Source organism: Spermophilus citellus, assembly GCF_964194105.1.
Source record: "Spermophilus citellus genome assembly, chromosome: 4".
NCBI classification, from domain to species: Eukaryota; Metazoa; Chordata; class Mammalia; order Rodentia; family Sciuridae; genus Spermophilus; species Spermophilus citellus.
Window position 1 is genome coordinate 125,779,483 of NC_138185.1, and position 25,700 is coordinate 125,805,182.

Sequence of the window (25,700 nt, forward strand, 5' to 3'; positions counted from 1 at the left end):
ATAGAATAGGATTCTGACATCTCAAAATACTGCATCTCATGGAAAAAAGGTACTTTTTCAGCAGCAAAATCAGATCAAATTCAAACAAGATTATAAGAAAGATAGAGAATGTGGGAATTTCATAGAATAAGGAAAAAAGATCAAGTAACACTGAATAAAAGCCTAGCAGAAAGAAGCAAGGGATCATGGCAAATGGAAGTCTGCTGCTCATCAGTAAAAACTGGATGCAGTTTTTTCTTTTAATGTAGAAGTTAAAGTTGGCAAATAGGTAATTTGCTACAGATAGTAGAGTACTTGGTGAAGGGAAAGAATTGGATTGGGGTGTTATCCAGAGCAGGTCTTGGACCTTGATGCACAACTGGAAGAGACAAGACAACCTTCCATAGTGCAAAGCTCTGCAATGACAGATTCAACCAGCTACAGAGTAAAAGTATCTGGAAAAATACTGCATCTGTACTGAACATGTACAACAATTTTTGGTCATAATTCCCTTACTGAACTTGTATAAGAACTTTTTATGCAGTACTTAATATTGTTCTAGCTATTGTAAGTAATCTAGAGATGACTTAAATTATATGGGAGGGTATATGTAGATTCTATGCATGTACCATGCCATGTTATATAAGGGACTTGAGCATCTTAGGATTTTGGCATAAGGAAGTTTCAGAACCAATTCAATGCCCCACAGACACTACAGGATAACTGTATGTATAAGTGGCTGTCAGAAGAATAACCAGAGCCCTAATAACTGTGATTAGAACTCAAAGACTAAAGGATTTGGCAACACGAGTGACTTGCTGCTTATCTAATGTAAATGTTTTTAAACTTTCTAAATCTTTTATAATAAACTATTTTCTAAAAGATATGTATTTTCTGATTACAATGAAACACATGTTTACTGAAAAATAATTTATCAAATAGAAGTATACAAAAATAAAAAATGAATATAAAATTTATATGATTTAATGTTTCAAAGTTAAGTAGGGTTTGATGAATATCCTTTCAGTATTTCTTCTAGGAATAAACAGGACATAAAAACTTTTGCAATTAGGAAAATCAAGAGCAATATTAATTTTACATTGCTTGGATGATTTCAACAAATAAAAATTTTTAGTATATGTCAACACTGCTTTAAACTGTTGAGATGAGAGTGAGGGATGTTTGATTTTCTGACAAGCTTTTATAGGCAAGGGTAAACTATAGAGTACAAAGGGGAGGATGCTCATATCCCAGGAAAATATTTTTTTAAATTATTGTTCCAGGAAATGAATTTAAGTTGACTTTCACTGGTATATCACTTTTTGAACAATTAGGACCCTGGAAGGAAATAAATTGCCTTTTCTATTCACAACTGTCTGAGGAAACTAAAGTGAGTCTGAAAATTAAAGCAATCAGGCTTTCTGACAAAAGCAATGACTAGTGTTTTTAGACCATCGACATTCTAATGCTATATTAATAATAATGCTAATAATTATATTAGCAGCAAAGTTTGTCTGCCTCCATTTGCCATACCCATTCTTTTTCTCCTACCATGTTGACCAGTGATCATTCCAATGAAGGTCTATTTCCCCTCACATCCTGTGTGTTCCCCTCATGAGACTATGTAAACCAACTACTTCCCATACTCTAGACAATTACATTTAGATAGTTTAAACAAAAAATGAGATTCTGGTTTTGAAGCGTTTTCCATATTCATGATGCATAATTTTAGGGAAGAAATATATTCACTGTTCTCTAAGTATACATTTTACTATTTCTGAATAAAAACATCAGAGAGATTTACAGAGCAAACATTAGGTACAGTGTGACCTTTGAAATTTGTTTTAACATGAAGACAAAAATATGGAAAAGTTCCTGAGTACAAAAACAGATATAATTTCAGTGTTGATTTAGTCTTCATAATAATCATTATGTAAGACCAATTTTAAAAGCTAAAGTTATTCAGGTACATTTTTCTAACAGCAGAAAGTACAAACCAAAACTGAAAGTTATATGCCTATTCATGAAAGAGTGTAAGTAATTTGATTTTACTTGTTTTGTTTCATAATAGATGCTAATTATCATTTTCCTAATGGGGTGAGTCCAAACAAAGAGGGCAGAAACATGATAAAGTGGCTAACTCATCGATTCAAAGACAGCACAACAGTTTATGCCATCTGTTTTGACATGGTACATGATCTGAAAGCAGACTATTCTAGATTTTTCATGTAGTATAAATGTCACTTTTTCCTTCAATTCAGACATCTAATGAAAATTTATATATAAATGATGGAGCTGGTATGAGATAATTCATTTGTTAAATATAAGAAACCAAAAATTATATGAATTCCTCCACCAGGGGAAACTTTAGCCATCTTAATAGCATAAGTAGTATAGTCAATTATGGAGTTGGGAAATTGTACAGTGAAAAACAGTTAATCATAAAAGTAATATTTTTACTATGTAGTTAGCATGTGTCCACAATGAATAAATTGAGTATCATTTCTATTATTTATCCTTTTCATTTATGTCGTAAATATCCTTTGTATATACTTCATGAGAACAATTAAAATACAAATTTATATATTCAACTCTATAAGTTAGAAAATTTAGGGTGAACACAGGAGAGTAAAGAACGAATCTAAATAGACAAAAGAGAAATACATGTGACAAAAAATGGAGAAACAATCTGGAGTCAACAAAGTAAATACAAGAAAAGTTTCTTGTAGCACTGATTTTGCAGAAAAAGAAAGAAAATGCAAATAAATAAAACTAGAATTAAAATGGCACAAGAATTTTAGAAATTGCACTGATAAGGTCAGTTTGGTGGTACTAAATTTGAAAGTTTAGAAAAAGGGACATGGGAATATAGGTAAGTAGTAAAGTGCTTCCTAGCATGCATGAAGGATGGATTCAATTCCCAGCAACACACACACACACACACGCACACACACACGCACACACACACACCACATGTGCACAAACACATACACACACACAAGGAAAAAAAGATGGCTTTCTGGGACAAATATAAATGATCAAAATTAATTCATTAACTTAAGAACAAATGTTTAAAAAATATGGTTATAATCACGATATTAAATAAGTTGATTCAGTAGTCAAATAACCACCCTCAAATAAGCATCAAGTCCAGATGGTTTCAGAAGCAAGTTGTGCCAGCCCTTCAAGGTACAGCAATTTATTTATGAAAACCATCCCAGTGAATCTCAAAAAAGGGAAGCTCCCCAGCTTATTTTGCAAAACTAGTTTAACATTGATGTCAAAGTTGTTCAAAGATACAGCAAATCAGAAGCTCATTTAACTCATGTGCATAGATTTAAAAAAACTGAATTGTTAGTAAAGAGAAAGCAAATCAAAACTAAGAAAATTTCCATAACTTGCCTGAGGCCTCACTGCTAGTAAATGGTAGAACTCAACCAACATGAACCTCAAGCCAAAGACTGTGCTCAGAAAGAAAGATAGAATTAGGGCCAATAACAATATTCATAAGCAAAACATAATATTTACACTGGGCAACATTACTGCTGGTTTCCATGTCAGCACTCCCTGGACAGGAATCTAAGCCTCAACTGCAAAGAACAGAGCGAGGCATTAGCATTCTTGGAGGTAATGCTGGCCCACATCTGGCACAAGATACAAGAGCTTTTTCTTTCCTTGAAAAAAAATGACTGAGCTTTCTCTTGTCTCTTTCTTTAATTAAAATTGAACTGCCATCATTTGATATTTCTCACATGGCCAAGCCGTTTTCCTTCACTTAAAGGCAAATATTCCACGCTTTCACTTCCAGGGTGCCTAATAAGACTTTCAGCACTGAAGTGTGGAAACTGTTCCCTTCAGCGTTTACATTAACTGCCTATATAATGACTGAAGATGACAGCTTGTCAAGAGTGACATTTCATATGCCTGTTGTACAGAAGTCATAGTTCATGTACTTTTTGAGACATGGGCCCCAGGGAAATGAGCTTTGTGAATCTGAGAGGGAGCTAATGGACTCTATTCATCCAACCAGCACCCACAGAGATGTTGTTTAGTTAGGCCTTTTGAAACTAAGCAAGTAAAGCGATGTTTTTAAGTTGCTATAAAGTAGATCAGTAGCAAATTTACCCATAATGTGAGGATATATTCCCTGTTCAGGGACTCAGAAAATGTATCGCCTTCCATTAACTTATACTGGTTTCCTGTTAACTTTTCATAGAGATAAAATTCGTAGTTCTAATGTCATATTTCAAAATATAAGAGAGAAAGGGTACAGTCATTTATCAATAAAATACTTAAATTCTGATTATTTCTTCAAAAACACAAGAACCTCATGATTTAGCAACCAAGATGGATTTTTCTCATACAACAGAGGATGCATCATTGTCTTGTACTCAAACTATATTCAAAATATTTCAAGGTATCATAAATATCATGCCTAAGACTGAGACACTGGAAATGCAGTCACCTTTTTTTTAAGCTTGTGCATAATAGAACATGTATCAACTTGCTGTAGACTCTGAATATTCAAATGAACATATTCAATGAACATAAAGGGCCTCCCCATCCTTTCATGCTTTTTTTTTTTTTTTTTTTTTTTTTTTGTACCAAGGATTGAACCCAGTGGCACTTTACCACTGAACCTTAACCCCAGCCCTTTATTTTTTTATTTTGAGACAGGATCTCGCTAAGTTGCCTAGGATCTCACTAAGTTGATGAGGCTGGCCTCAAACTTGTGACTCTCTTGTATCATCCTCCCAAGTTACTGGGAATAAAGGTGTGTGCCACCACCCCCAGAGTCCTTTCCTACTTCTAAACGGGTATGTGTGTATTGGGGTAGGGAGAGCTTGTTGACAGAAAGAACTAGGAGAGGTTGACTTTGGGATGGTGGATAACACTGTCAGGAAGAGGAACATAAGAAATACAGATGTAAATAATTATCTTTACTTGGCAAGTATATAGAAAGGTAAAACAAGAAATGCGCTATTGGCAGAATTTTTTATTCTATAAAAATGACAAAGTTGCTAAAATTGGGAGAGGTAGGAGATATTAGTTCCCATAAGGCAGTTCACAGATATATTGTCTTGAGTAAATTCCCAGGTGAGTGTGAAGGATGGTGCTACCACTGCACAACACCCAAGGCGCAAACACTGGGAGTTTTAAAAACATCACTCACACTCAGGCTGTACCTGGAGCCAATTAAATCAGAAACACTGGGAGTTTTAAAAACATCACTCACACTCAGGCTGTACCTGGAGCCAATTAAATCAGGAGTGAGACCCAGGCACTGGTATGTTTTAAAGCTCCCTGAGGTGTTCTAATGAGCCAAATTTAAGAACCGCTGACCTGGATATTTGCAGCCTATTTTATCTTCTAATCAGGCTGTTCTTTCATTCAGTAAGAATTTACAAAGCATCTACCTCATGCCTGACAGTGTACTAAGCAACAATGATAAAAAAAATTTAATAAGAGCAATAGACAATGTTCAGTGCTACCCTATGATATCAGAGTTTATGAAAGTTTATGCAAAACAATCAAATTAAATGTAATAAAAATAAAGACGGTAGCTCATAGGTATTGTTCACTGTGCCCTATACTATGCCAAACATTAAGCATCCCTCCCTAATCCTCTCAGTTTTATTATCACCTCGCTTTATAGGTGAGGTAACTCAGACTCAGAACTTGCAAACTTGTAACAATGTTAAGTGGCACTGGGGGACATACACATAGCAGCCTTCACTGTAACCATACAATGCTATCAAGGTCATGACTAAATGCTATCAAAGCCCATAGGTAGAAACTAATAATTCAACTAGGAGGGGAGGTGGATATTTGGAGAAAGCCTCAAAAAAGAAGTAAAATTTAAACTTAATGTGATGCTATTAGGGGTTCGTATATACATATATGAAGAGCAGAGGAGAATTGGCATGATAGTAAAGCTGAAGCCCTAAGGAATTATTTTGGGGTCAGGATTTCCAAGCTCCCATTTATTGCTGAAACACTGGAATAAACATTACAAATGAGTGGCTCAAGCAGAATGGGTTTTGCTCCTGTGAGCATGATCAATATATAATTAGTAATTGACACTGCACCTACCAGTTCCTCGTTGTTGAGTGATGTCCTAATTACCATAGCCAAGGAGAGACCAGATTTCCGGGCAGCCAGGGTCTAAAATAAACAGAATTATGACTTATTAATACATGGGGAGGTTTTCCTGAACATGATGCTCAGCAGAATGTAAAAATGTAAGGATAGTTGGTATCACTGTTCACATTTTAGTCAACAAGGACCTGCCTGCTCAGTGGTTGATTAGTTCATTCAGAACATGCACTCAGAGGACACTGAAGCTGGAAAGAAATCTGTAGATCATCAAACCCAACCTCTACTTGGTACATGTGGTGAAACTCAGGACTAATAAGGCAAGGTGATCTGCCCAAAGTTTCCAGGCTAGCAAGAGGCTTCTAAAACTGTGTTATTCCCCAATGTTTTCATGGTCTCATTTCTTCATAAAACATGACCATGGATACTGAGCCAGCCTGACTTGTGGAATGGGCCTGCATCATAGTTGATTCTGGGTGATTCTTTGAGTTCTACACAGATTTCTAGAATATTTCTCCATTTATAGCCAGGATATTTTTTCCAGTTGTCCATTTTATTTACCAAGAATTATTATACCCAGATTCATAGTCTTCACTTAATGCTGGTAATGTAAGTGATCCTAAACAAGTCAAGTTCCTTTAGTTTTTCCCCACCTTTAAAATAGAGCCATCATTACCTGCTCCTATCCAAAATATTTGTGATATATTAACTCAGCAATGCTATAGAGAACTTTGAAAATCAGAAGTTCCAAGTGGAAATATTAAATCTGCTATCTCTTTAGAAGCAAAGGGAAATAACAGTGGAATGACACATTCCTGAGCATACCTATAGACCCATCTAGTCATCAATATATCTTCTAGGGGTTATGAAGCCAAGTCCTAAAGTTCTACACATACCCAATTAAGTAAGTCACTCTCCATCTCTACTGCGTCAACCTAAACTGCTTATTTCCAAGAGTTTACTCAAGATAATACTCATCTCTGATCAGTAATTGCCCCTAAATTTATGTCTGTAAATCTATTTTAATCTGCTTGCCTTTGTCGTATGCATAATTGAGTTTCTCAGAATTGAACTAGAGGTTAAATTCTTGGAGAACCCACACTTTTTATTCTTGTATGTTTCTGTCTTTTATTTTCCCATCTTTCCCTCTTTTACCTCTAGTAAGGGAAGAGTATGTGTGAGAGGAGTGTCAAACAATAATAATAAAATCAATTGAAAAGCACTTACCATGGCCTGAAGATTCCGGGAGTGAAAGAAAGAAAAGTTTAAATAATTAAACATAGGAAAGGTAGGAATATTATAACCATGTTAAATTAGTCTAACTTCATAAAATTATATCTACACTATAATGACAGGAATTTGAGATAATTGTACTGACACATCATGCTTTCCAATATAAGAGCTTTCCAGGCAGGATCTTATTTTAGAAATCAAAGTAATGGCTTTCAGATAAAGGTATTTTTAGCAAAATTAAAAACTGCTGGTACAAAAAATTATTCATATTATTGCCTAATTGTATATTTATATTTCTTTATGGGAAAATACGTTTTTCATGTCATAAGCTATGTATGGTCATATAGCATATGACCATAGAATGTGACATTTTGAAGGATAGAAAATAAATACTTTTTTTCCATGTTGATGGGCTTTTTTCTTTACACTCTAATACAGACCACTATCCCACTATCAGTTTTTTTGCATTTCTACTTGTTCCCCAGAATATTTCAATAAAGAAGAGTAAGTTATTCAGAATCATGTTCAGAACTAATAAAAATGTTAATGACTTGGGGACCATGGTTTTCTTGGCATAGAAGAAGAGCTTATTAATTTGGCTAGAATTGGCTCTAATTTAATAGAAAAAAAGAATTGATTAATATTATCTGCTTCCTTTACAAAGTATTCAAGTTCTGAGTTAAGATGAAGAAGCTCAAATCAACCATTAAACTTAGCCTATTAAACTTGTAGTCATTCATAGCATTGAACACATCAAAGTCCAGAAGCTCATTTGGCATGCTGTGTGTTTTCTTTGGGCTCAATTATAGGGTCATTTTAACTCAATTTGTGATTCCAACTAATATCAAAAGTGGTCGAAAGGTTAGAGATATTTTTCCCATCAAATATGTTTTAAAGAAACACTAAATGAAAGACTTAGTAGAATCTGACATCATATGTTTTATTCCATGAAGTATTGACAGGCTAGGTAGTTAATGAAAATGACAACATTATATTTTAATAAAGAAAAAGTCAATACATGCAATCAGAAAAACAGGAGTAACTTACCACATCTCGTACAATAGGCAAAGTTTTTTTCCTTCGTAGATCTGGCATGCTGTCAATACCATAAAGGCCCCGCCCAGCCCTGAAAGGGGTTACAAAAGAAATGATTTTTTATGAGTAAAATGACTTCCTATGAGAAAAAAAATCCAAAGGCAAAAAAAAAAAAGATAAAGTGGATACGATGGTTTTCAACTAATTTCTAAAATAACGTAGATTCAAGACTCTAGGGCTTTGACCAGTGTCTGAGAGAAACTCTAGCTACCATAGGAGCTGCACTTGCTTGCTTAGGGAGCTCAATGTGTTGGAATTTTAAGATGTACATAGTCTGGTTAGACACACTGTTGTTTTTTTTCTTCAGTATCACAGAGGCAAATCAAAATTGTCAGGTATATGGAAGTCTATACCTCCAGAACAAAGTAGAATCAAAGCATTCTTTACAACTTCGGTCTGTCTGCAATGGTAAAGAATTACTTTTATTATAAAAATACCATTTTTCTGTGTGCTGCATCTTCACAAATTCAATTCCAAAATGGCAGCTCAAGAAGCCATGGGCAAATTTAAAATGTTAGTGACTAAATTGGAAGGTCCACTTACCTGAATTTATCGCATGGATAAATGCATGGGATTAAGATAATTTACTGTATCAGAATGTTCACTGAAGTATTTTTTTGTTACAGCAACGAAAGCTGATATTCATCAATAATACATTGATTAAATAAATCTATGGAAGAATGCAATAATTAAAGTGAATGAGGTAAATGTTTATGTGTGTATATGAAAAATGATCCTAAAATTGAAAACAATAAGTTTGCATTTTAATCATTTTAGTAAGATCTCATATGTGTGTATGGTTATAAAAATGCAAAATATGTAAAGGATGTTGTCAAACTTAAAATTGTACTTACCTCTGTGAAATTAAATAGGGCGAGAAAAAAAGAGAAGACTCTTGCTATGTTATACATGTGGAATAATATGTCATTTTGCAAATAAAATAATTTTAAAAGATGAATCTTTATGTTTCTTGAGAAGAGAATCTGATGCAATGTTTGTTTTTTACTGCATCAATATAGCCATCTTGTACAATCAAGAAGTTGTTAAAATAATTGATACTTTCTCTTTATTCCACTTGACACAAAAACCTCTTGCAGATCTCTTGCTAAGTACCTGCTTATTTGTGTCTTGAGGTGGCAACTGGGCAGTTCTGCATTTGTAATGGGATATAACTATCAATAATAGCTTATCAGTAGTTTAGACTCCATTTTTCCATAGATGGTCTCTATGTTGTTGCTGCTTATCTTAATAAAGGGCAATATTTTGTCTTACTGGATTTTTTCTTAGTAGCTATAGCCTTAACTCCATTACTTTTTCTGGTCTCAAATACTAGCTTGGTAATTTTGGAGAAATCACTAACTTCATCATACAACTCATATAAAATAATAATGTAATAAAAACAATCATAATGAAGAAAACGGTAATGCATGAGTAGCAACAGTGTCATAACTTATATGCAATAACTAACACAAAATATTCAAACTATTGCAGATGTGTAAGGAGGATGTCAATGATGAACAAGTTATTCCTACATTGATGCACTTCAATGGAAAGCAGGCTTTGGATCACAGGATAAAGGAGAGGAGCAAATGAGATTATAAACTATCAAAGAAGAGAGAGAAAGAAGAAAAGAAGGGAAGAGAATATGTGTACTGAGGAGAGATGACATTTTAGAAACACTCCATTATTGTATACTAAAGAAGTTAATGCTTAAGCTAGGCCGGTGCCTATAGTCCTAGCTACTCGAAAGGCTGAGGCAGGAAAATTGCCTGAGACTAGGAGTTAGAGGCTGGCCTGGGAAACCTAGACCTTGTCTCAAAAACTAAAGAGAAAATAAACTTAATATTTTTTTCTATCATTTCCTACAATAATACCAATATAACAAGTGCTGTTAAAAATCACAGTGTGTCAAAGCTTGAGAATTTGGGTTACAAAAAAGAATCTTTTCTTTTATTCCCCATTTAAAAAAATTTATTTTGATAATAGCTTTGTGTTTTCATATTTTCTGTGTTATCATTATTTCATGTTTAGTTGACAAATAATAATTGTGTCTATTTATGAGGTGGAATGTGATGTTTAATCTATGTATGCATTGTGGAAAGATTCAGTCAAGCTAAATGACACATCCTTAACCTCATCAACTAATCATCTTTTTGTGGTGAGAACATTAAAAGCTCTTTTGAATTTTAAGAAACTGTCAGATTGAGAAAGGGCAAAAGAGCAATGACCTATCTTTTTTCAACACCCATCTTCATAAAGCATACCCACTACCATTTAGTGTAAATTCTTCCTTCCCTCCTGTCCTCTTTCCATATTTATGCCTTCCATACCAATTCAGGCTTGTTCCTCTCACATCTGAAATATTAAGCATGTGGGAAGACAGCTATGCAAATCTGTTTAAGGAACGATTCTTCCAATATTATTTGCTTTAATCTTAGTCTGTGATTCCAAGTAATTTCTCTTTCTCCCATCTGTGAATAGTACTAATAATGACATAAGTATACATTAAGAAATATCCTTTCACTACGCTGCATATCAATTATAATTTGCTGTCAAGTGTTTTGAAATGTTTTGACACAATTGAGATTATGATTGAGAAAGTGATTTTATGAACTGTAAAGTATTATATAAACAGATTGTTTCCTTCCTATTGATATTTTTTTTCTTTTATTTATTGTTTCCTTCTTTTCATGGAACTTAATTCAAATTCTCAAAGTATACCCTGAATATTAAGCCAGTCCTACATATACAATTGAACACGTGTATTTTCATGGGGCCTGACATATCACTCCTTTGCTTGCCTCATCAGAGTGCTGATATTCAAGGACCATGGTTAAATTTGAGCTGAATGTGATAAGGATCCCAAGATGGAAGACATGCATCCAAAATTCAGCTCTGCCTCATTGACCTTACCATTTAATTTCACTTAAATTTTGTAACTTGGAAAGTTGAGACACAATAAAAATGTTCTCTTAAGCGTCACAGGCTCAAAGATGCTCTTTTTAAAAACATTAGGTTGTGTTCCATCTTACTTTTATTTTTTTTATTACTATAAAAAGTTGAAATAAGCAAACATTTTCTTGAGACTAAGCATCAAATAATAATAAAGCTTTTCTTGCAAACCTAGACCTTAAGAAATGTCTTCCCTATTGACCTCACCTCAGGAGTAGAGAAGCACTGATAAGTATAGTGAAGCTCTCCAAAAATGCAAAAATATTTTTTGTAATATTTATTGAGATACCTTTTAATCAGGAGAGATATGGGAAAGATTAAGTAAAAATTGATGAAGACCAGAAACATCAGTTTATAAATCAATCATTGACTTTGTAAGCAAGAGGTCAGATTCATGCACAAGAGTTAAATCCAAAAGAATCTATGTAGGATTAATGATGAGGGGATCAGAGGTAGTCATAAAAACCAGCCATCATAGAAAAGTAACTCTGAAGGTGAGGTCTGTTTCTGGGAAAAATTTGTTTTATTTTAGCCCCTTTTTGTATAAATTATATACTGTAAGCTGTAGACAACAAACTAGCTGAAGATAGCTAATATTTATGTGGTATTACCATGTACCAGAGATAATGCTAACAATCATAGTTAACATTGACCCAATACTTATTGTTTTAAGCACTCTATTAGTATTACATCATTTTATTCTATAAAATTCCAATGAAATGTAGGGACAATTATTCCCTTCATTTTATAAATGAGGAGATGGAGACACAGAATCCTTCAGAATCATCTATAAGGCACTACCTAGAAATGGCAGTGGCAGGATTTGAACCTGTATTCTATAGCTCACCATGCTTCACTGCTTAAGTGATTGGATCATCCCATATCTACATTAGTGGTATGAATTGGGGATGACAATCCTATTTTACATTTAATGAAAGTCAAGTGAAACAACATATCTAGGCCTGGATCAAACAGCCAGAATATGGCAGAACTTGATTTCCACTTAGGATTATATTGCCTTAAACCTAATGTTCTTAAAAGCAAATAAATCTAAAAGGGGTCTTTCAGATTACAGGCATTATAGGTGGGGTAAAAATGTGAGGAGATCTATGGAAGTATTTGGAAAGTCAATAATCACATAAAATTGAAAAAAATGGATGTTATTTTATAGATAAATCAAGATAAATTATAATTCAATATTTACTCTAATCAATAGCTTTTAGAAACTAATATTTTAATGAATCAAAATTTTACATTTATGGAGTACAATGATATTTTGATTCATACACAATAAGGAATGATTAAATCAAGCTAATAAATATGTCTATCATTTCATTTACTTATTATTTCTGTGGTGAGACCTTTAAAATTTACTCTTATCCAATTTTAGTTTTTCCAGTTTTTTAAAAAAATTTCTTTCTTCTTTCACAATATTAAGAATAACTTATAGAATTCAATAAAATATAATGCTCCTTGACTTAGATTGTTAGTCATCTTGTTACAAATAAACATAATGCAAATTCTTTAAATATATTATCTATTTTTTAAAAAATGTGACACCTCCATAACAAAAGGGTTATTTTACTGATTAAAGCACATATTAATTATTTTAATCAAAATTGATCTGATAACATATTGAATGTTTATGGATTGTAAAAGAACTTCAAGAAAGCACCAGGAGAGTATCACATAAAAACTGATAGGTATAAACAAAAGGTAGGTATGTAGAAAAATCCATATCACTAATCATCAGGAATTAGTGAGATGCACAATGAGATACCATTTCAGACCTGGTAGAATGGCTATTTTGAAAAGGAAAAAAGATAATTGTTGGTGAGAATATGGAGAAAAAGGAGCCCTGGCATGCAGATAGGAATATAAAATAGTGTAGTCATTATGAAAAATATGGAGTTTCCTCAGAAAGTTAAAAATACAACTGTGATATGATCCAGCAGTCCACTACTGGGTGTATATCCAAAGGAAGTGAAATCAATATGTCAAAGAGATGCCTGCCCTCAACACTTCAACATATTGGCATAGGCACTGGCTTCCTTAACAAGAATCCAAAAGTGCAAGGAAAAAAAAAACCCAAGAATCAATAAGCGGGATGGCATCAAGTTAATAAGCTTCTGCACGGCAAAGGAAACAAGACTGTAAAGAGAGAGCTTACAGAATGGAAAAGATCTTTGCCACATGCCCCCTCAAACAAAGGATTAATATCTAGAAATGTAAAGGACTCAAAAAAACACAAAAGAAAACAAACAAATAATCCAATTTATAAATGGGCAAAAGAACTAAACAGACTCTTCTCAAAATAAGAAATACAAATGGCCAACAAATACATGAAAAAATGTTTAACATTTTTTATTATTAATTAAGTAAATTAAAATCAAAGTTACTTGAGATTTTATCTCACTCTAGTCAGAATGCCAATTATCAAGAGTACAAATAATAATAAGTGTGGTGAAAATGTGGGGGCAAAGGTACTCTCATGTGTTATTGTTGAGACTGAAAATTAGTGCAACCATTCTGGAGATGCCCCCAAAACCTAGAAATGACCCAGCTATCCCATTCCCCAGTATTTATCCCAAAGAACTAAAGTCACCATACTATAGTGATACAGCCACATCACTGTTTATTGCAGCACAATTCACAATAGCCAAATTGTGGAACCATAATTATGGTTTATAAATTATGCCCATTAACATGAATGGATTAAGGAATGTGGTATAAACACAATGGAGTTTTACTTAGCCATAAAAAATAATGAAATTATGGCACTTGCTGGTAAATGTATGGAAATGGAGAACAACATGCTGAGTGAAGTAACTCAAACTCAGAAATTCAAATGTTTTCTCTCATATGCAGAAACTGGACCAAAATAAGCAGGGGAAAGAGGGAGGGATAATTGTATGAAAATAGAAAAGAAATCAGTGGAACAGTGGAAGAAAATTGAGGGGAAGGGAGGAGGAACAGGAAATGGGAGAATTGGTGGAATGAAATTAATGAAACTATCCTATGGACATGTATGAACATACCACAGTGAATTTCACGTTTATGTATAACTATAAATCACTGCTTTAAAAAAAGCTATAAATAAATAGAAGAGTAAAAAAAAAAACAAGAAGAAGGAGAAGGGGAGGGAAAGGGAAATACTGAGTACTGAGTTAGAGTGAATTATATCCATACATATACAATTATGTCAAAACAAACCCCAATATTATGTACAGCTATAATGTACTAATACAAATCATGTTTAAATCTTCAAAGGCAGTGCCTATTAGGAATGTTTCAAGTCAGAAAAGTTATGGGAAAAGATGTATTGTTCTCCGAATAAACTGAAATAAGTTCTCAACTACAGAAAGAGAAAGAGAGAAAGAGAGAAAGAGAGAGAGAGAGAGAGAGAGAGAGAGAGAGAGAGAGAGAGAGAGAGAGAGAGAGAGAGAAGCCTGTCTGTTTCTGCTATGTGTATTATGGTATTATTCACAACACCAAAATATGGTATCAAACTAAGTATTCACACATAGATGAGTGGACAAAGAACATGTATTTAGTCACAGATCAATACTATCCAGCCTTTTAAAAGAAGATAACCCTGCCATTTGTGACACCATGGGTGAACTGAACTGGAAGGAAATTATGTTAAATAAATTAAGCAAGACAGAGATAGATAAATAGCGCACACTCTCACTCAGGTACAGAATCTTAAAAAGTTAATCTCATAGAATTAGAGGTAAAAATTTTGGTTATCAGAACCTAGGTCAGTGGCAGGGATGGGGAGAGTGGAGAGATGTCAATCAAAGGATATAAAATTTCAGTTAGGAAGAACACATTTAAGAGATCCATTGTACAACACAAGATACGAATATTACATTGTTTTCTTAAAAAAAATATTAAGTGGGCATTGTGTTCTCACAACACAAACAATAACTACATGAGGTAAGGCGTATGCTGATCATCAGATTTTTGTCATCCACAATGTATGTGCACTTGAAAACATGATGCTGCACGCTATAAATACGTACAATCTTCTGTCAACTTAAGAAACTATAATAATGAACCAAAGCTGAGATGATTTTTAAAAGGAAAAAACCAAGCAGGGTTTTCAAAGGTAAATCTTTCTGAGTATGAAACAAAGGTATTTTATTTTTGGAAATAGATGGTTGATGGTGAAATAACTAATATTCATAGACAGCTAAATTCCATTGGAAATCAGAAAATTGGTAGATTCAGTTTATGTCAAAATTGTTGTTAAACTAGTTGAAGAATATAGTTCTGAAAAAGCAAATATATAGTGCTTCTGTTATTTCTGTTACAGGCCAGTACTCAGATAGGGCTGTGCAATTAATCTTTTTAGCATTATGGAACATTAGGGCATTGTAAAAGATTAATAATGAATCATTCTAAATCCCTTTCCCTTCATACAGCTATATTCTATTTCAGACTTTTGAAAACAACCCTTTTTATACAGCTATTCTATTCTATTAAAGACAAACCATTGTATGTATTTAGTTATTTAGTGCTAAACACACGATAACCCTTTTTGCTTAACGTTATATATTTTACCAAAATTAGGCAAGATTTTCCTGATGATTTTTATATACTTTATTTAATTATTCACCTGCCAAGTATTAGCTATCCAAGATGTTTTCTTCCCACCCACCCCACTTTTTCTATTATTATCAAAACTGAATGAATATTTGTGTCTGTATAATTGATGCTTCACCCACACAACGTAGGATTAATCACTAATTCCTAAAGTTTTTTATTCCATTTTCATCAAAGCTAAGATACCATCTGTTGTACAATACAGCATTTGTTTATATACTATTATGAAAAAATCCAATTAAATTATAACACCAGGCTTTCTTAACAATTTGAATTCAAATTTAGAGCACTTTTAAAGTCACCTAATCTATGAAACAGATTTTTATCTTTTATTAATCATTTTTCTTACTTATGTAAAGCAAAGTATAAACAAAATAAATTTTTATATCTTCAATTTCTCACTCAGAATCCAATCTTTTGGAACAACTCTTCAAATCAGATTTTTTAATGTGTGGGACATTTTCTAACTTATTGTCTTCTAAGTCATCAAAATCATCCTTCATTGGACATTATGTAAAATCATGCCCCTGTCCTCCTTGCTTCAAGCAGCAGATAGCTAAGCTGATGTTTATGATGCTGGAAGTTTCAGTCTTACTAAGAGCACCTCCCATTATTCTTTTTTAAATTTTTTTTTTTAAACTGAAACATTAGGATGCTGGAGTTGCCTGGGTGACCATGCCACCAGTAAATAGATTTTCCCAAGACATTTTTAACTGAGTTTGCAGATGTGCAGGCAATGAATCTCTGAAAACTCTTGCTTGGTTGTTGGTAATTTTAAGATACCATCAGTTACTAAGGTGCATCTCATTTTGTTATCATATATAAGAATGTATGTTGCAGAATTGTTAAAATATAGTATTTGAGCATCTGTCCCCTCCTGAACCTTATTAGTGCCCTGTCCCAGGTATTATGTAATCTCTGAGCTTTTCCAGCCAACCTCCTTCTTTTTGCCAGACCTTTTTTTGGATTGTCATCAAAAAGAATTTTTCTATAACATAAATATGAATGTATATTTTTCATATTTAATATGTGTTATTTCTTGCATGATATAGAGCAAATCCCTGTACATGCCAGTGAGGTATGGTTGCCTCTATAATTTCATATCCTCCAATTTCTACTCCCTGTTCCAGCTATCCTGAACTCCTTGCAGATTCTCTGAGGAATCATACTGTTCTATCTGGCTATTTTTACTCCAGTGTCCCCTCTATTGATACTAGCATAGGCCAATGTCCACTTAACTCTCAAACAAAACCTGACTATAACACTCATTGATCCATGTTGTAGACGTCAGTGCCTTCTCCCCATCACAACTAAGTATCCTTTGTAACCTGAAATCACACATTCTCAGTGGGAAGGAATGGGATGAGGGGAAGGAGAAATCATGGCCCCTGGCTCTCCAAAGTGCTCTCAGCTCCGCGTGGGTTGAATTGTGAGCATCTGTTATTGACAGGAGGATGTCCTACATTTTAGTTAAACTGAGGGCCCAAATGCCTAAGAACAATTGTCCTAAGTCTTCTGTAATAGCCTCTGAAATACTGCACTCTATTTGTTTAGAAAAAAAGTCCCCACTAGAATAGATAATTCAAAAAGTTAAGAAATATGTTTTGCTCATTTCTACTTCCCTAGAACCAACTCTGGCATGTAGAGGGATGAATGAAAATTGATAGGGCAAATGAATAGGCCTTGATCCCAGAGAGAGTTCACAGTCTTTGTTCCAGAAGTAGGATTTTTCTCTCTGAAATAATATCTGGAAAGAGCAGGAAGGAAGCTTGAAGATCAGGAATGAATTCAGGGACCTCACGCTAAAGAGGGATTAGTCACAGGGAAAAAGATAAGAGCCTAGGATGGACTAGGCCAGTAAATTATTTTTAAGTCTCATTGAATCTCAGTTATCTCCTATGGAAAATGGAAACAATACCTGCTTTACAGCATTGTTGAGCACATTGAGATAATACATGTAAGTAGTACTATAATATTGGTAGCAATTATTTTATTACAGGATTATGTAGACAAGAATAATACTGAACTTGATTGAATTGCTCTTCAGCCCTAGGGTTAGTCATGTCCCTCCAAATTAAGAATCAAATTGGCAATGGAGTCTCTGGAAGACATGAAATTGTAGGCAGCTACTTGCATAGAAAAGAAAGAAAAGAGAGGTGCCAAAAGCCAAGGTTATGACAGTTCCCTACATTGTATTCTGAGCTGTTAACTTCCTCTTTGACTCAGCTTTGATCCAGACTTCTTTCTCTGCTGGTCTTTGGCTAGCACCTTCGCCTGAAGATGCTGCATCCATGGTTCAGCTTATTGCTTACAAAATCCTTGTCTATCATCTAGTCAGTCATTTAATTTTCATCAAGTGAGAGTTTCATGGATGACCCAGATAAGTTCATTTTTCTGTTAATTTTAATCTCTGAAAAACACTTCTTTTATCCATCAAATATTTTTCTGAGATTGGTATCAAAGTAGAAATAAAGGGGCTGGGATTGTGGCTCAGTGGTAGAGCACCCGCCTAGCATGGACAGGACCCGGGTTCGATCCTCAGCACCACATAAAAAAATAAAGGCATTGTGTTGTGTCCCTCTACACCTAAAAAATAAATATTAAAAAAAAAATAGAAATAAACTTCAAAGAACAAAGTTTCTTTCTGGCCTTAACCATTCCAGATTCCCCTTTTTTTCTCCCCAGTAGCTCCCAGATTCTCTTGACTGTGACCATAACACAGCATTTTTTTTCATTGTAAATCACACACAGTACTCTAAAGTAATCTTGATTAGAGACCAATGTAACATCTCTCAATAAACCAGCATAGTCATAGTTCCTCTTTCCATAGAGTAATCACTAGTTCCTTTGTTGAACACAAGGTGAATTAATTGGCATGAATTTAGAGGCCATGGTTATATGGAAAATATATAATAAGATTATCCTCAGTTGAACAGCATTGTTCATGCCTGAGGAACAAGAGAAAATTGAAATTTAAATAAAGTACAGCATCTCCATATCTTTTATTCTCACGCATTCTGGGGATGGCCCATCATTCAAAAATGTTTTCTTTTCTCTCACTCTGTCTTGTTTTCCCTCTTTTGCCCTTTCTCTAATTCATATAGCAGATTTGTACATGAAGTGATTCCATTGCAGTAGGCAAGGAGCACATCTATTCGGCTGAGTGCCAGGAATACAGCAAACATCAATAATTAGTTTTTTAAATGTTTTAAAATATTTCCACAAACCCACCAGCACTTTCAAGACACTGCATCAATTTTAGAACCAATTATTTTCCCTGCATGCTTTAAAATGTCTCCTTTTGATTTCACTGTTTTGTATTTCACTGCCATTTGAACAAAGAGTTCTAAAATACTAAATAACAGTTAATCTGTGTCATAAAATGAAGCAACCTAGGGAATTATATATTCCTTTTTTTTTTTTTGTATTAGTGATGTGGAAACTGAGCAACAGTGAATCTAAAAAGTTTATGTAAGATACCTGGATTGTTGTCAACAAGTTAGAAACACTTAGGGCTCCAGACAACTACTGCAGTTCTGACCTTTTCTTTGTCCCTAATATCCAAGAGGAATTGAGCATTATCTATGTTACTTCATGATCTCAATCTCTCAATCTCTCACTTGTGTCATCTTTTATTTTTGGATCATCACATATATTAGTTGTGAATTTTATGGAGCTATGCCCGGAATTATTTTCATTGACTTTCTACCAACCAATTCCTTCATTTCTACTTAATCAGTTTTGGTTCACCTTAAACAAAACTTCTGCACCCATCTTCCCATAGGTTTTTAGCCATGAGACTAACATGATGAAAGCAATGTTTTCAGAAGCCCTGTCTGGCGGTACTGCTCATGATGGATTGGAGGACGAATAAAGGAGACAGAGAGATGGTCTCAAAGACTGTTGAAGTAATCCTGGATTCCTTAATGGGTTTCTAATGAGGGTCTTGACTGGGATGGCTTCACCACTTTCTTTTTCAACCTCTTCATTCCACTTTTTGAACCCTAGTAAAATTCCCAATTCAAGCTGCTATAATATTTTAAAGAGTAAATGGCCTTGTTGTCAAAGAGAGGCTTTGTATTCTACTAAATTACTTTCTCCTTTCTTGGGCATTTGACCTCTTAAAGCTCCATAATGCTCTTAACACTCTAAGCAGGCAGGCTGACTGGCCTGCTTGCTTGCTTTTCTTTTCTTTTCTTTCTTCTTTTTCCCAACTGCTTGTTTCTTTGAAACATGGTTTCAGAAGTACTGACTACCTTATTATTCAACTTTATTTTAAAAAAGCTAAATGCCATTGTAAACTTTTAAATAGAGAAGGGGGATGTGAAGGATACACTATTCTGGTGGAAGAGGAGATTGCAAATTATATTTCCAATGATTAAAAATATTTTTCATAGTGAAAAAAATAACCAAATGACCCCAGGTTTTTCTTATGAGTTAAGGAAGTAGAAACAAATGCAGTTTTTAACACTGTCCTGAAGTTTTTCTCAATATTATGCTTGGGGACAATGTTAGATGTCAGGGATTGACTTTTAACAACATAAGTACAATATGTACCTGCAAGAGTCTTTTCCTTAACAAATTATTTATCAAATAGACAATATAGCCTTTTTAGGCTTGCAATGCCCAAAATCTTTTTTATTCCTCCCATATAGGTACCATGCATATATAGCCATTATCATAAGCTACAGAAAAAAGAACAAATAAAAATGCAGTCCCCAAGCTTTCTCATAATTAAGAACCAATTATTATTTGAAAAAAAAATTCTCTTTAATCAAAATTCACACTGTGTAGGATCTTGATTTAGGATGCTAGTTAAAAACCTTCTGAAGTAAATATAAAATTGTATGTATGAATGTTCCTTGGGTCAGAGCTAATTTTCTTAGTGATCTCTAGAAAATTTCACCATTCATTTACATGTAGTTTGTAAAGCATAATCACTCATAATTAACAAAAGACCAACTTCTTAATAGGCTCTACTTAAATGTCAATAAGTAGAGCCAAATATCCAATAGCAAAGAAACTATATTTCTCAAAGCTAAAACCTTAGTGTCCTTGTAGTTATGCTGTTATTTAGAAGTTGGCTACATATCCAAACTCCTGAAGTTTTTAACAATGCCACGCCTACCAGTAAGGAAAATTACCAGCACCTGATGGCAGAGACTAATGCCATTAGGCAGTTCACAGATTTTCACAACCCAAGTCCCTTTGATTATCAGACAATGTTTCTTGCACCCATTCTTTCATTCACTTTTTTTTTTTTTTTAGTTTCCCAGTTCCATGCTGACAGGAACACAAAACATAAACCATGCTTTAATACAGACTCAAGTCACATCTGCACAGTGGTTTTAGCACCACTAGATAGGACCAAAAAAGGCCTTTCAGGCACTGCTCACCTCAAAACATAAAGAGGGAAGAAGAGTAAAGATAACTCACGATCCATATCCTTCTGTAAGTGCTGCATTTGCCACTAAGACAACCAAGTCATGTCTTGGTTGTATGCTAGCCCATGATTGCTCCTTAGTAAAAGGGAAATTACAGGGATTCTTAAAATTAAAATCTGATTTTACAAAAGCAACACACATACCAGATACTGCCATAATCAATTGCCATATGATGGATGGATGTTATAGGGATTCTAAATGTTTCAAACATTCAAGAATAGAGTATTATAATGTTGCAGTGTCAATTGTATTTTTTAAAAATTCTCTGACTACTGATTCCCATTCTGTAATTTTGCCCACTCAGTAGTTCAACCTGTGCCTTTGCTTCCCTGGATATGTGATCTCAACTCCTATGACTGATAGCTTTCTGGCACCTTTTAAAGAGAACATTCACCTCTCAACGTGTCAAGCATGGCTACCTGTTAGGCTTGGAAAGTTACAAAATAATTACCTGCTACAAAATAATTTGACTGTAGAACACGAAGGTACTCAAGGGAGTGATTACCCAGAATTGTGCAAATGAGCTTACAAAGTTAACAAGATTCAACTGCATGCTCTTAAATAACTTTATTTAAGTGCCAAGGACCAATTCAACCATGCTATCACAAACTCAATTTATTCCTTTTATAACATCCAGGCAGCTAAAGTTATTTTCTCATATATGACTTCCCCAGATTATGGACTTTGCAAAAACAGAAAACATATACAATATGCTTTTTATCTCTACTATTTAGCATAGTACTTTACACATATTACCTATTAAATAAATAATAAAATTAATGAATAGAATCCCTTTCTTTCATTAAAGACTCTACTAAAACACACACACACGTACGGAAATCTTGAGTAATTAGAAATTAAAGACTGTCCCAATTTTTTGCCTCATGATTCAGAATGAAGATTATTGTTCTAATAGGTATGATTCTCTACAAATTGAAAATAAACAAATCCATTATTTCTAAAACGCAAATGTTGTTTCGACTGTTCTTAGTATAGGAGCACTTTGCTTTCTTGAGGTAATCAGGAGTTAAACAGAATGAGTACTGATTGCTCCTAGTGGATGTGCCTTGCACTCCAGGTCTGGCTGCTAGAACTGAAATGATGCTTTATTAAACATGCACACACAACCATAAAGTAATTATAGCTATTAACAAACAAACAAACAAACCCATCTCTTTTGAGCTTAATGTGTAATCAACTCTCCTGGCAGACTGTCAAACTAGTATTCTAAGAAACATTTGTTAAAGACGGTATTTAAAACAAACCTAGATCTAATTAGGGTGGAGGATCAAAGAAGAGAACCAAACTATATAGATTTGGAGGATTTAGCTGTTCTAACTTATGAAGCAGAAAGAGAGAAGTCCTCATTTACTCTGCTCAGCTCCTGTAAGGGGCACTTTATCATGTACATCATGTATGTTTACTTGAAAACCGACATGTTTCTGAACATGATCAGTAATACAAAATGAGGCAAATATATATGTGTACACACACACACACACACACACACACACACACACATATATATATATATATATATGTACATACATAAATGTTTCCCTTAGGTGCACACCTGTATGATTTGTCTACAACATCTATCACATGGGTCTTCTTTTATCTATCTATTTATTCATTCATTCATTCATTCATTCATTCATTTATTTTTCTTACATACATGAAAATAGTGGAGTTTTTTTTCCCCACATGGGTCTTCTTGAGCAGTTTGACATTATGAAAGATTACCTACTTACCTTTTTGTGATTAATTCACCTTAGGAAACAAGGTAAAGAGACAAAATATCAACTTTTAAAAAATAAACTGCAAGCAATATATAAGGGAACAAAAGTAGCAAACTTCCACCAGTTTGCCAGTGTTGGTCACAGAATATAAAAGTAATCGTTTTGTCTCTCAGTGCAAGCTAAAGCTTTTGAGCCAATGACAATTAAGATCCCACATAAAATAAATGGTTCCTAAGAGCAAATGAGCCAATAAGAAGTAATCTCCTGCTTCTGATCATAATAGTGTTGTAGGGGATGAAAACTAAGGTTTCATCCAATGCAAGTCCTGCTCAGAGGCTAGATAGCTGTGATGCAAATTCACTCCCATTGATCATTTTATAGAAAAAGCAACTGCAATGAGATCTGCCAAATATGATCTATTCCGAGAAGCACCAATAGCATTGCACCCACTATTTTTTCAAGCTGAGGAAGAACACTGGGGAAAAGTGTGAGACATTGAGGTGAATGATCTGTCAGTGTTATCACTTCTATTTTGTACAAAACAGATATTTTTGAACAAAATAGTGCATTGGTCCCCTGTAGTAGAGCTGGCCCCATGACTCTTAAGAGCAGATTGCACACATATTTCCTCATTTCCACATTCAGAGATGCCACATTGATAGCTTGCAATTGACCATGGTTGGATAATTTAGACCAGGAAACTAGGCCTTTTATTTTTAGGGTCCCCTATTCCTTTATTTTTAACTAGACAGCCAGTTATGAAATATTTACCAGCACAGTACTAACCACAACTCTTGCTAATCCCAATAAAAACTCCTGTAATTTATAATTTCACTAAAAGAACTAAGTCCTTTGTTCCCCTTCATCTCTACCTTTGATTGACATGAGCCCTTAGCATCTTTCTAATCATCTTTGTACAAATGATTTAATTCTTAAAAATAGGCATCTTTCTCAGAAACTCAATTGAAAGTCATAATATATATATATATATATATATATCCAGAAATAGTTATATAATTTACAGTGATGACTTCAATTCACTGCTCTTTTGGGTTGATTCTCTGGTCAAATTAATTCACTTCAATGTTAACCAAATTACTACTATATATCTAGAGTAAGTGTTGTATTAAAAGACAGTTATTCCTAAAGGTCTTTTGTGTTTCTGTACATCTTGATCGTGGGATCACTGCCTGACTTTTGTAGTGCCTACTCTAGATTTATTTGTTAATCAGTATAAAAAATGTAATGTCTCTCTATGAGTCAAAGTCTGGCTTCATTTGCTTTTAAGAATGTAGTATATCAGGCTTAGAAACTGATGCAAATACATCATCTACATGTCAACCTAGTTCACCTCCTTGTCACACTGTGGGACTTAGGGGACAAGAAAAATTGATGCAAACATGAAGTTCATGCTGCCTGCTGTGGCATGAGTAATCAAATCCTTGTCTCAGACCCAAGAGTGTACTATCTTCTGCCAGCTATACAATTTAATAGGCCAACTTCTCAGTCTGCAAGTGGGTGAAGTATCAATGTCATTCACATTCATTGACAGGAAGAGCCCCAAACAAGTTATTTCTTGACGTTCAGGACATGTGAAGTTAAAATATTTTATGATACATGCAATTATAAAGCATTGAATTGTATGAAACTGAAATATATAAAGCTCTACACCATTGCCTTTCAGTATAAACATAAATATTTTATGCCCCAGAATTCTTATTCATGATCATATTGAATAAGAATTTGATGAAACTGTTAATCATCTAATTAGTATAAAACCAACGAATTTAAGAACCAAGATGGAAATAATCAAATAAAATCACTAATTAGAAAAATTATCACATTTTTCCTAGTCTAAACAACATAGAGTTTCACAAGTTTTTCTTGGCCTAATATATTAAGTTACAATAAGCATTTCTTCCATTAACTGAATACCAAGTATGTCAGGCACTGTACAAGGCTCTTTATATTCTTGTAATTCTTATACTGACCTTTCAAGTAGGAATTATTATTTTTAGTTTATAGAAGAGGAAACTGGCTCAAAGATGACAGTGTGTTAATGTTAATTTAGCTATAAAATGGCATAAAATTGGTGAAAACAACAGTCAAGAGTGTCTTATACATATTTTAAATGAAATAAACATATTGATTAACATTTGCCAAGCAACTTTATCCACATTGACTCATTTTATTGTATTTAATTAAATTTAATGTATAAGTTGGATGTCTAATTCTAAATTAATTACACACATTTGTCTGATCACCCTGAAAGCAAAATGCCAAGCATGTAACACATGTTTAATCAATAATAGCCAGTGGTAGGACCTTTCGGATATCTGTACACATAAAATATTTAACGTAAAGGTCAATTGAGGACCTGTTTCAGTCTATAATTGGAGTACAGAATTGTGTCCTCAGGTTGCCTATAATTACTCAATTTAAATTAATAAGAACTTTATATGGGAGAGTTAGCAAATACCTTTTCTCTCTTCAGGGTTTCTTGGAGTTCTGTCCAACACTCCTTCGGTTCTCCCCTATAGCTCTCTCTGACACT

At 33.9% G+C, this 25,700-nt stretch overlaps 1 protein-coding gene across 1 annotated transcript in view; it reads right to left on the reverse strand.

Moving 5' to 3' along the window:
* UNC13C (unc-13 homolog C) overlaps positions 1 to 25,700 on the reverse strand; it is a gene marked incomplete at its 5' end in the record, with an annotated part of 578,171 nt that overhangs the window by 375,724 nt on the left and 176,747 nt on the right. Inside the window, 2 exons of the mRNA XM_081292419.1 lie at positions 6,073 to 6,144; positions 8,356 to 8,434. Coding sequence (XP_081148545.1) covers positions 6,073 to 6,144; positions 8,356 to 8,434 — 151 coding nt within the window. The remainder of the gene's footprint in view (positions 1 to 6,072; positions 6,145 to 8,355; positions 8,435 to 25,700) is intronic.